The sequence below is a fragment of the Oratosquilla oratoria genome, chromosome 1 (assembly GCF_046742065.1).
Source record: "Oratosquilla oratoria isolate Oo_2021 chromosome 1, ASM4674206v1, whole genome shotgun sequence".
Classification (NCBI taxonomy): domain Eukaryota; kingdom Metazoa; phylum Arthropoda; class Malacostraca; order Stomatopoda; family Squillidae; genus Oratosquilla; species Oratosquilla oratoria.
Window position 1 is genome coordinate 30,605,457 of NC_134777.1, and position 12,500 is coordinate 30,617,956.

Sequence of the window (12,500 nt, forward strand, 5' to 3'; positions counted from 1 at the left end):
CAGGTCATAGGAACAGGTGTTAGAAACAGGTGTTAGAAACAAGTGTCAGGAACAAGGGTTAGAATCACGTTAGCTTTGTGTAAGAAATGTGATAAAATATGTTAGAAGCACTTGCTAGAAACATGACTTTGAAAAACGTGTTAGAAACAATGTAATTCATTGCGGGCAGTTTGGCATCGTTTCTATCCAAAACATAACGGGAACAAACAACAGAAACGTACGGTAAAAACATAAAACAGAAACATATACTAGAAAAAGTTTCTAGAAACAGGTATATGAAACCGGTGTTAGAAAAAAATATAAACATGTATTGATAACTGTTTTAAAGATGTAAAACAGATGAACATGGAAACGAGTGTAATCTGTAATAACTAATTTCTATATATTTAATTTTGCAAGAAATTTATTGATTTTAATTGCCTGAGGTGCGGAGGATGGGGGAGGGGAGTAATTCTTATTTCAACAATAATCAATTATCCTGGGTTCAGTATAGCTTCAACGTGAGTCTAGATTAATCATTTTAATCCTGGGTCTCTCCACAGATGAAATTTTCAAATCAGCAAAGGGAGCCTGAACATGAGTATATGTCAATTATTTTAAACCTGGGTCTCTCTGGATTAATCATTTTAATCCTGGGTCTCTCCACAGATGAAATTTCCAAATCAGCAAAGGGAGCTTCAACGTGAATATAGATTAATCATTTTAATCCTGGGTCTCTCGACAGAGAAAATTTTGCAAATCAGCAAAGGGAGTTTGAACATGAGTATATACTAATCATTTTAATCCTGGGTCTCTCCACAAACGAAATTTGCAAATCAGCCAAGGAATCTTGAACTTGAGGATTGATTAATAATTTTAATCCTGGGTCTCTCTACAGAGTAAAATTTGCAAATCAACAAAGGGAGCTTGAGCTTGAGTATAAATTAATCATTTTAATCCTGGGTTTCTCCACAGATGACAAATCAGCCAAGGGAGCTTGATTTTGAGTATAAATTAGTCCTTTTAATTCTGGGTCTCTCCGCAGAGGGAATTTGCAAATCAGTCAAAAGAGCTTTAACTTGTGTGTTAATATTCCCCAAGAAATTTGATAGAAGATTATTGTTATACTTATATATTGCTTTATTTTTCCTTTCGCTTATATATAACCTTCTTTTTTTTCTATGCAAATAAAAGCAATAACATTTTAATAAAACGGGAAATACAAACACAGAACAAAGTAGGACGGAGAGGAGAATGTAATAATGTCAGACAGAATGTATAGTAAAACCGCTACGTGTGCAAGTAATATCAGAAATCAAATCTAGCGCTCTGGTCATATATTCACGATTCTCGTCAAATGTTGTGAATTCGAAAAGCAACAAGAGGACTTCGCTTGCAGGAGTTCTAGTCTTCCCTAAGGACAATTCAACACAATGTCTCTAATATTTGTTTAACTTCTCCTAGTTCGTCATTCAGCTTCTTAATGTATGACGCAAAGTTGAATTAACATTTGGAAATTCGGTGATTAAAAGATCGGAAACGAAGTCATTTCTACTCAAACGAACTCACTTGATTCGACTGGGACTTAAGCGAAAAGAGATTTTCGAATGACGTCACATCCCCTTATCTAAGTACCAAATAAGTAATTTAATTATTAACTTGTACATATTTTTTTCCTAAGTTTAATATTTCATTTATCTATTCATTTATTCATCAATTTGTTTATTTATATATTTATCTATACTAAGATGGATGAAAAGTTTACGATGCTCGTGAAATATATTTTGACCAAGTGTACATCAAAATGTCTGTTTAATAAAGTCACATCAACAGTTTTTTTTTTTTTTTTTTTTTTTTTTTTTTTTTTTTTTACAAAAAGGGACAGATTTGGAATGTTTGCGTATTTCGACTCTGAACTGAAATGTGATATGACAAATACTTTTATCATTATTTGAATGCTAAATTACAAATGTCAGTAATTCATTCAATAGGTTGCGGTCCAAAACGAAATACCAGTTCCCGAAACTTAATGAACTAAGAAATATTGACTATTTCCACTAAGCAAAAAGGCGTCAACTAATCCTCACAGACTTCATACGCCATCAGAAGTCGTTAGGATTAGACCGTCCACTACCTAACTCGACTTGTATGTTTAAGCTGCAATAAAATCTAAAAAAAAAATAATAATAATAATAATAAAGTATGACATAGGGGGGAAGAGAGACAGACAGACAGACAGAGAGAGAGAGAGAGAGAGAGAGAGAGAGAGAGAGAGAGAGAGAGAGAGAGAGAGAGAGAGAGAGAGAGAGAATGAGAGAGAGAGAGAGAGAGAGAATGAGAGAGAGAGAGAGAGAGAGAGAGAGAGAGAGAGAGAGAGAGAGAGAGAGAGAGAGAGAGAGAGAGAGAGAGAGAGAGAGAGAGAGAGAGAGAGAGAGAGAGAGAGAGAGAGAGAGAGAGAGAGAGAGAGAGAGAGAGAGAGAGAGAGAGAGAGGGATGAGAGAGAGAGAGAGAGGAGAGAGAGAGAGAGAGAGAGAGAGAGAGAGAGAGAGAGAGAGAGAGAGAGAGAGAGAGACAGAGAGAGACAGAGAGAGAGAGAGAGAGAGAGAGAGAGAGAGAGAGAGAGAGAGACAGAGAGAGAGACAGAGAGAGAGACAGAGAGAGAGAGAGAGAGAGAGACAGAGAGAGAGAGACAGAGAGAGAGAGAGAGAGAGAGAGACAGAGAGAGAGAGAGAGAGAGAGAGAGAGAGAGAGAGAGAGAGAGAGAGAGAGAGAGAGAGAGAGAGAGAGAGAGAGAGAGAGAGAGGGGGGGGAAAAAAAAAAAAAGCTCGTACCGAGAACTCGAAGATCGAAGTCGAGCCTGGCTTCGCCGGCGTCGTTGGAGGCGATGCAGGTGTAGTTCCCTCGGTCGTCTTCGCCGACGTAGATGATGTTGAGTTCGCGACCGCCGTTCCGAAGTTGGACCTTAGTCTCGTTCAAGTCAAGGGCTTCATCGTTCTGTCGCGGAGAAGGTAGTCATGGAATGATCAATTATTAACGATGATGACTTCTTTTTTGTTTAAATGCGACTGCATGAACCTCTTCAGCGACTTGAAATTATCTATAGAGTTGGTTCATTTCAGCTGTAAAAGAATCTGCCTAGTTGAGAGTTCTAATTATATGATGAAGCTCCTTTAGGGTTCCCATATGGAAAATGTCCTCCCAACTGTCCTCATGTGAACAATGTAACCTAACCTTATCTAACCTAACATGAGGTTAGGTTTATGGATCCAGGTGCGAAGTGACAAGTTGCAGTTAGTAAAAAAATAAAAATAAAATAAAGTAAAATAAAATAAATAAATCCTTCCATATACCGAGTTTTTCCACCTTATAACGGAGGTAACCAAGTCAGAGGCACATACTCATTCCCACCCATTCCACTCCCCTCCACCTTCTTTCCACCCCTCCCATCTCAGCTCCTCGTGAATGACAAGTCATCTCTGGATCCACTAACTTCTCTAGGTCAAACGCAATGCCGTAAGACAAAAAAAAAAAAATAATAATAATAATAATAATAATCCAGTCCCTTTAACCGCTGTAGAATTGTATCTAGTACAGTCTTTCCAAATAGCCATTCTCATTCCTAGCATATTTCATCTAGTTAGTAGTGACCCATACGTTGAATGACCTGGCCTCAATCACAATGAATGACCTAGTTTTGTGCCACGTGATAAACCTGACCTTCAGTACGTTGAGTATCCTGAGCATGAGTTTCAGTAATTTGACCTTCATCTAGCTGGTTCTAAGATAGTGGTGACCGTTTGTAGTCCCAGTCGTTGAGTGACCTGATACTGAACTGGATGACCTTACAATGAACACCCTGAATGACCTGACATAAAGCACACTGGATGACCTGACCCAGAGCACCTAAAATGACCTAACATGAACACACTGACTGACCTGATTCTTGAACAACGTGAGTGACCTAACCTTGAACCACGTGTAGACCGGCTGTGGAGTTCCTCTGATACGGCAGGTCAGCGTGGCGGGCCGATTGAGCTTCACGCGAAGTTCCTGTGTCTCCTGAGAGGTCTCCGGCGTCGGGGTAGTGGCCACGCTGACGGTGAACTGGACTTCGTCCACGCCTGCCACGCTGCTGGCGATGCAAGTGTAGGTGCCCACGTGAAGAACGTTTGCACGTGGTATCAGCACGCGCGACTGTAAATAACATGATAATAGTTACTCATTGGTATCCATATATACGTATATTTACACGTATACATCAGACACATATTTGCACGTACGTATACTTATACAAATGCATATACATATACACTTATAGTTGTTTAACTTAGTTCTAACGATGGTCTTCCCTTCTGTAGGGTGAGAATGCACGAGTTCTCCATATTCATCCCTATATTTCGAATTGCGTGAACGTTCTGTGAGTGTGTGTGTGTGTGTGTGTGTGTGTGTGTGTGTGTGTGTGTGTGTGTGTGTGTGTGTGTGTGTGTGTGTGTGTGTGTGTGTGTGTGTGCGCCTATGTGTGTGTGTGTGCGCGCGTGTATGTGCGTGTGTGTGCGTGTGTGTGCGCATGTGTGTGTGCGAGTGTGTGTGCATGTATGTGCACATGAATGTGTGCGTGTATATGTTCATGTGTGTGTGCATATGTGTAAGCTACATGTGTATGTGTACATGTGCGTGTGTGTGCACGTGTGCGAGTATGTTTGCCTGGTGTGTGTATACGATCATTTCTCTATCGTTTCCCAACATTCCAGTCTGATATCTTCATTTGGTTTACAACTACCTATATCTATAAAAAAAAAAAGACCTTCAATCCGTGGGTCACTCTCTCACCATATAAGGACTTCTGAAGGAGACCTGAACGCCTTCGAGGTGGAGCTCTGGGAGCGCCACGCCGTCCTTGGTCCAGACGTGGGTCGGGGGCGGCTCTCCAAGGACCTCGCAGTCGATACTTACCTCCTCGTCCTCCAGTACCGAGTACGAGGTGTTGTCCTTCGTTATGATCATTGGAGGAACTATGAAAAGAAAATAACAATAACAAGAACTAATACAAAGAATCACGTTATATATATATATATATATATATATATATATATATATATATATATATATATATGTATATATATATATATATATATATATATATATATATACATATATATATATATATATTTCTTTTTTCTTTTTTTCTTTTCTTTTTTTACGACAGCAATAGTAAAAAGTCACGAACTGATGACTGATGATTGATGATTACGAGTATTGATGATTGATGATTATTGATAATGATAATTATTGATGATGATTATATATTGATGATAATGAGGAGGAGGAGTAGGAGGGGGCGGAGGAGGAGCAGGAGCAGGAGGAGGAGGAGGAGAGGGAAGAAGAGGATGAAGATGAAGATGAATACGATGATGAAGACGAAGATGAAGTTGATGATGAAGATGAAGATGATGTTGATGACGACGATGACAATGATGATGATGAGGGGGAAGGTTTAGGTAATGATGACGAGGAATCAGCTGGAACAGGAGGAGGGGCATGGGTGTAAAAAATATAATAAGATAAATAAATGAATAAACAAACAAATCAATCAATCAATCAATCAATCAATCAACCAGTCAACCAATCATTCAATCAATCAATACTAAAATACATAAAGAAATTAATAAATAAATTAATAAATTGTTAAATAAATGAATAAATGAATAGATGAATAAATGAATACATAAATGAATAAATGAATAAATGAATAAATGAATAAATGAATAAATGAATAAATGAATAAATGAATAAATGAATAAATGAATAAATGAATAAATGAATAAATGAATAAACGAATAAATGAATAAATGAATAATTGTGGACGGGGAGGGGAAAGGGAGTTCGGAGGGGGAGATGGAGGGGAGAGGGAGGGGAGAGGGAGGGGAGAGGAGGGAGGGGAGAGGGAGGGGAGAGGGAGGGGAGAGGAGGGAGGGGAGAGGGAGGGGAGAGGGAGGGGAGAGGAGGGAGGGGAGAGGGAGGGGAGAGGAGGGAGGGGAGAGGGAGGGGAGAGGAGGGAGGGGAGAGGGAGGGGAGAGGAGGGGGCAACTGACGAACCACCTACCGAGAACCTTGACATCGTAGGTGGCGTTGACGGCACCGGCCTCGTTCTTAGCCTCACACGTGTACTTTCCCGAGTCGAACTCGTTGGCGTTGAAGACGTGGAACCTCTGGCCGTAGTCGGTGACTTCGCCTCGCCCTCCGAAGCCCAGTCCCCACGCCAGATCGATGACAGCTTCGATGGGTTGGTTGTCCTGTCGAAGTAGGTTTTAGGTTTAAGAAGGAAATAAGGAAGAACTGGTTTACTGGAAGAGTAGTTAATGAATGGAATAAACTTAGTAACCAGCGCTGAAGCAATTGGTTGCTTTAAGAGAAGATTGGATAACTTTATGGACAGGGATGATAGGCGGAAAGGGACAAGGAACTGCCTGGTATTGGCCTTATGGTCTCTTGCAGTCTCCCAACATTGCTATGTTCAAGAAAGCCTTGATAACCCCTTTCACACCAGGGGGTACTTTTCTTTTTATTCTGGTTGTCGCCAAGTTATATTATTTTTCACCGTGGCGCACACTTCAGGTAAAGATTATACATTTTCACGATTTTTTTTTTTTTTTTTTTTTTTTTTTTTTAATGCCGCCCGGCTTATTCGGCTCACTTTTCTTTCTGTTCCATCTATCGCTAGGATACTCTACCTTCGTTGCGCCGTCATCAGGGATCACCTCATCCAAACACCCCGAGAGTATGTACATTTCAGATCTTTTGTCCTATCTTGAAATGATTCCGAGATGCTCAGTTGACACTATCTGTTTATTAATTTTATCCATTTATTTATTTATTTGCATCCGACCTAATTATGGACCAAAAGGTCTCCTGCTTGCATGCTCTTCCTTTGTAATCTTTTGTAATTCTTTGTAATTGCTAGCAGACAATGGCGGATAAACATGTTTCCTACAGCTGGAACTAAAATAAGGCCGAGCAAGTTATATTTCTACGAAGTAAAGAATTACTTTGCAACAAGACATACTAACAGTTTGCATTTATTGCATATATACCTGGGGAAGCAATATGTCCACGTTGTTGTATCAGGAATTTTTGTCAATTTAAATGTTTTCTTGAACGATGTTCACATAACTCTCCAGAAATAATGCACAATGCAAATAATTTCAGAATCCAGCATTACTCCTCGTATCTTGTCAAACCAATGTTTACATTTGTTTGGAAAATATAATGCCAAAGAGTATATGTTTCAGCTATATGGAATCCCAGACAATTTATATGTAAAACATATGAAATGATAGATCGACAGACAGACAGGCAGACAGATAGAACGACAGATAGACAGACAGGCACAGACACAGACAGACAGACTGGAACACAGATAGAGAGAGACAGACAGATGGACAAACATGCAGAGAAATACAGGCGGACAGACACATAACGACAGACAGAGATACAGACAAACATCGACAAATACATTGTTTCAGACACAAATACTACAAAGTTTCCTTGATCATACAAAATGAGTTACCTTGGTCCAGTTGATCACTGGGTCGGGCGAGCCTTGGGCGGGGCACATAAGAGTGAAGGGCATGTCCACAAGAACCTCCTGAGGCGTCGACCCTTCGCCGACCATGCCCCCAGGGAGCGTGATGCGGGGAGGAACTGTTGGAGCGGTGGTGATCGTCGTCGTCGTTGCGGAAAAATAATGTGGTAGGTTATGTGGTCATTCTTTCAACCACAAACACATATACCCTTCAAAATGTAATCATCATAGTATCTCGGTCATGTATCTTTAGATATCATACTGAAATATTCTGTTTTATGCCCTTTGGACTTCTACTTTAGTGACTTCTCTGTGCACAAACGAACTCTTTTGAAAGGTAAATAATTACGTTCTTGTGAAAGACGAAACTAATTCGCCTCATAGTAATACCTTTTCCCAATACCCCTTTGACCAGAACACGTCCACCTCATTCCTGTCGCAAGGACACTGTATACCCAGGACCAAAAGAAAAATCCTCTTTCCTACCACAAGCACATTGCAGTTACATTCACCCAGCATTTAGACGTTGACCCCATGACCCTCCTGCCGAAGGAGCATTACCTACCCAGCACCTGAAGACTAAACTGCCGTTCCGCTGTGCCAGCCCTGTTGGTCGCCAGGCAGGAGTAGGTGCCTGAGTCAGACTCCTCCGTCTTGGATATGAGAAGCTCCTCCGCCTCCAGGACATGCAGACGCTGCGAGGTCGCAATAGGACGCCCGTTCTTGAGCCAGAGAACGGCTGGCTTCGGGTATCCTCCGACCTCGCAGGAGAGCATCACGCCCTGACCTCCGACGACCCTGACTTCTTCCACTACGTCACTCCCTTCAGGACCGTAGGTGAGGGTGGGAGGTGCTGTGGAGGAGGAGGACGTGAATATATATGATAATTCTTATTTGTATTCGTTCTTTGTTAGTACAGAGGGAAATAGATAAAACGCTGACAGATTCATTCCAAACCTAAAAAAAAAAAAAAAAAAACAGTAGCTGAGAAAGAAAATAAAAAAAAGAATATATGAAACTATTCCAGTGCAAAGCAATTACTGTATTTTCATGGAACATTTAAAACTATCACTGCAATTGATGCTCTAATTTGAATCTGTTACTATAAAAAGGAAACCAAAATAAATTCTATTGACAAAAATATATAGTCTAATTTGGTGTAAATGTAATATATATGTGATACTGATTCGGTTCAAAGTCACGGACTTTCCCCTATCCGAAGGCTAGAACGGTGCCCCTTACAGAGGACTTTGTAGCGTGGAATTCAATAAACAATGCCAGTAGCAGAGTTCGAACCTCCATCACCTCGACCTCCGTCGCAAGTATCGACGTTCTAACTCGCTCAGTCAGTAAGCTTCCTAACGCATGCACTCACTACAAAATTAAACCAATGTGTCCAATTTTCAATATTTAGTACTCCAACCTACCTCATCCATCATACATTCATCCCCTAAATCAAATTAAAATTAATCTATTTCAGAACATCAGTTCTATGACTTACGTATTTGATACAAAAGCAACATAAAACGTTTACTTTAGTTGTTGCACTCTTTCCTATATATATCCAATAAAATATCAAAGTAAATGTATTTAGTTAAAAGTATGATATTACCTTTTTATATCCATTGTACATATTCCCATTACAGAAGTAAAACACATTAATTTCGGAAATAGGTGTTTTACCTTGTATCTGCTACAAGCATATACAGTACAAGAGCAAACAAAAAATAATAAATAATCAAACTTGCTACATCTGCGATGTATGTACTAACTCTAAAATCAAACTAAGATTAATTTCATATATATATAATTTGAATATAAAGCCACAAAAGGGAAGTATTTATACTCAAAACCGTGACATTGAAGTTTTCAAACAGAAAAAAAAATCAAAAAAGTTCGTACTCAAGACGGTGAAGTTGAAGTCTTTGGTCACAGATCCAGCGATGTTGGCGGCCAAGCAACGGTACATTCCTGAGTGTGACCCGTCCACTCGTTTGAGGGTCAGCACCTCGCCGTCCTCGTTGAGTTCGTGTTCCAAGTCCACCCTCGAACCGGCGACACAAAAGAGGGACCACGTGATTACTTGGACTAGACACTTCTCAAATACGCTAGTAATCCTGTTTAACTATTTCGCTGCGTTTTACAAATTTAATAGTTATTCTAATGGTCACCAGGTAATTCTATCTAGTCCCCCCCCAAAAAAAAAAACTTTGTAAAAAAAAAAAAAAAAAAAAAAAAAAGTTAAGCCAAATTCAAACCAACCCCGATTAATTCTGAGCAGCAAAAGGATTAATTCTGAATTCTCACTCTCGCTGGACTCCACTCCTTAAAGGAATGAAATCCTCTTTTTTATGTAATCTCGTTGAAGACCAAGACCTGAAGATGAGGTAAATATAACATCGCACAGCTTAACTTAATAGACCCCACCTGAGATTGGTTAGAAAAGGAAAAGAGACGCACGTGATTGGTGGGGAGATACAGTACTTGACGCTCCTAACCCTTCCACTAATCACACGAGAACTTTCTCAATCCACCAATCACGTAAAACAATACATAAGCCAAAGGTTTATTTATCTTTGGAGGGCGGTAGAGGTGAAAAGGGGAGGGAAATAAAGAAGAGTAAGGGACGAAGAGGTGGAGGTAAAGGGGCAGGGGGGGGATCTTGTTTCTTACAGGTGTTCCAAGGGGACCCCATCTTTCGTCCATTCGATGTCAGGAGCCGGCACGCCCCCGGTATGGCACAGCAACTGGGCGTCTCGACCGGTTATCACCTCTACGACAGCGACGGGTGTCTCGCCTTCTTGAAGACTAGGGGCCACTATTACCGGTGAAAGAGAGAAAAGATTTAACTAAAAAAAATAATAATAAATAAGTAATAAAAAAAATAGAATTATGATAGTAATAAAAACAAAACAATAACAACAATAATAACAGCAATAATAATAACAATAATAACAATAACAATAACAAAACAATAATAATAATAATAATAATAATAACAATAACAATAACAATAACAACAATAATAATAACAATAATAATAACAATAATATATACTGTATATATATATATATATGATATATATATATATATATATATATGATATATATATAACAAGATAAAAAGATAAATAAAAAATAAGAAAAAACAAGCTAAAACAAGTTATATTACATTAAAACAAAAGAAAATACAAAGCATTCTAAAACAGAATTAAAAGAAAAACGAACAAAAACAAATCAAATTGAATACAGTGAAATACATAAAGCAACAACAAAAAAAGTAAAAGAATCACTTAAACAAATCAAACAAAATCAAACCGTAAAACCAAATGGTTGTGTGGTATTAGTGATGGTGGTATTGTTGGTTATGTTGGTGGTATTGGTGGTGGTATTGGTGGTGATAATGGTGGTGGTGATATTAGTGATGGTGGTATTAATGGTAATGATTTTAGTAGTGATAATATTAATGGTAGTGATATTAGTGGTGGTGGTATTATTGGTAGTAGTATTAATGGTAGTGGTGGTATTAGAGGTGGTAGTGATATTGGTGGTTGTGGTGGTATTGATGATGGTGATGGTACTAGTGGTGGTATTGATGGTATTAGTGATGGTATTGGTGGCATTAGTTATGGTATTGGTGGCAGTCGTGGTACCTGTGGAGTACTTAATGATGGTATTGGTGGTGGTATTGGTATCAATATTGGTGTTGGGATGTTATTGTTGGTGTCACCAGATTATGACATTGGAATTACTGAGAACATAAGAATATATGAATAAAGGGCAAGAGATCATAAGGCCTACACTATGCAGTTCCGTGTCCATTACCACCTGTCATCCTCGTCCATAAAGTTGTCTAACCTTTTCTTAAAGCAACCGATAGTTTCAAACCTCACTACATGGTTACTGAGTCTATTCCATTCGCTGACCACTTAGAAAACGGGTTCTTGCTTATTTCCTTTTCAAACCTAAATGTGTCCAATTTACACACCTCGTCCCTCTAAGCCTCTATCCAGAGGTCATCCACCCCAGGCATGTTATGGCCGTGTCCCCTCAGTAACACTAGGTCTTCCTCGTAAACACGTTGGCACAGTGTATCCTGCAGACAAAGACTTACCGTGTATAACGACGGAGAAGTTCCTGGATGCGGTTCCTGCTACGCTTGAGGCCGTGCACGTGTAGAGTCCGCCATCTGAGAGCCGAGCCTTGGGCACAAAGAGCTGTTGGCCATCTTTGTGCAACCCGGTGTAGACAGGTAGACCGTCGTGTCGCCAAGACATCTATTGGAAGTCAAGATAAATGAAAGAAATACGGTTTGTGTGGGTATCTTAGTAAGGCGTGATTTGAAGATTGCATGGAGAGTATCAAGGGCATTGGTAAAATTCACCATGATATTTTAAGTTCATATACACCTAGGAATTATGTGGGTCAATTTTAAACAAATGTACACATGTATATATAAAGTACATATATATGTATATATTTATATCTATCTATATATATATACATACATATATATATATATATATATATATATATATGTAGACATATATATATATCTATATATATATATATGATATATATATATATATACATATATATATACATATATATATATATATATATATATATATGATCATTTTTATGACCGTCGTGCAGAGGATTCGAACCTTCTGCCCAAGGCGCCAAGAGGCCCCATGACTGCTGCCTTACACCTTTCGACCACTGATGATTAAAGAGGCAGTCATGGGGCCTCTTGGCGCCTTGAGCAGCAGGTTCGAATCCTCTGCGCGACAGTCATAAAAATTATCTGATTGGTGTCGCTGTTCACTAGCGAATTTCTCATATATATATATATATATATATATATATATATATATATATATATATATATATGTATATATATTAAAAAGTGTAATAAGAAATAGACATTTGGGAATAGA

General features: G+C 39.0%; 1 protein-coding gene across 1 annotated transcript in view; it reads right to left on the reverse strand.

Annotated features, from left to right (window-relative positions):
• LOC143032553 (hemicentin-1-like) overlaps positions 1-12,500 on the reverse strand; it is a gene marked incomplete at its 3' end in the record, with an annotated part of 400,485 nt that overhangs the window by 231,807 nt on the left and 156,178 nt on the right. The window contains 9 exon segments of the mRNA XM_076197423.1: positions 2,811-2,973; positions 3,946-4,173; positions 4,810-4,991; positions 6,083-6,272; positions 7,547-7,680; positions 8,127-8,414; positions 9,464-9,606; positions 10,235-10,379; positions 11,675-11,837. Coding sequence (XP_076053538.1) covers positions 2,811-2,973; positions 3,946-4,173; positions 4,810-4,991; positions 6,083-6,272; positions 7,547-7,680; positions 8,127-8,414; positions 9,464-9,606; positions 10,235-10,379; positions 11,675-11,837 — 1,636 coding nt within the window.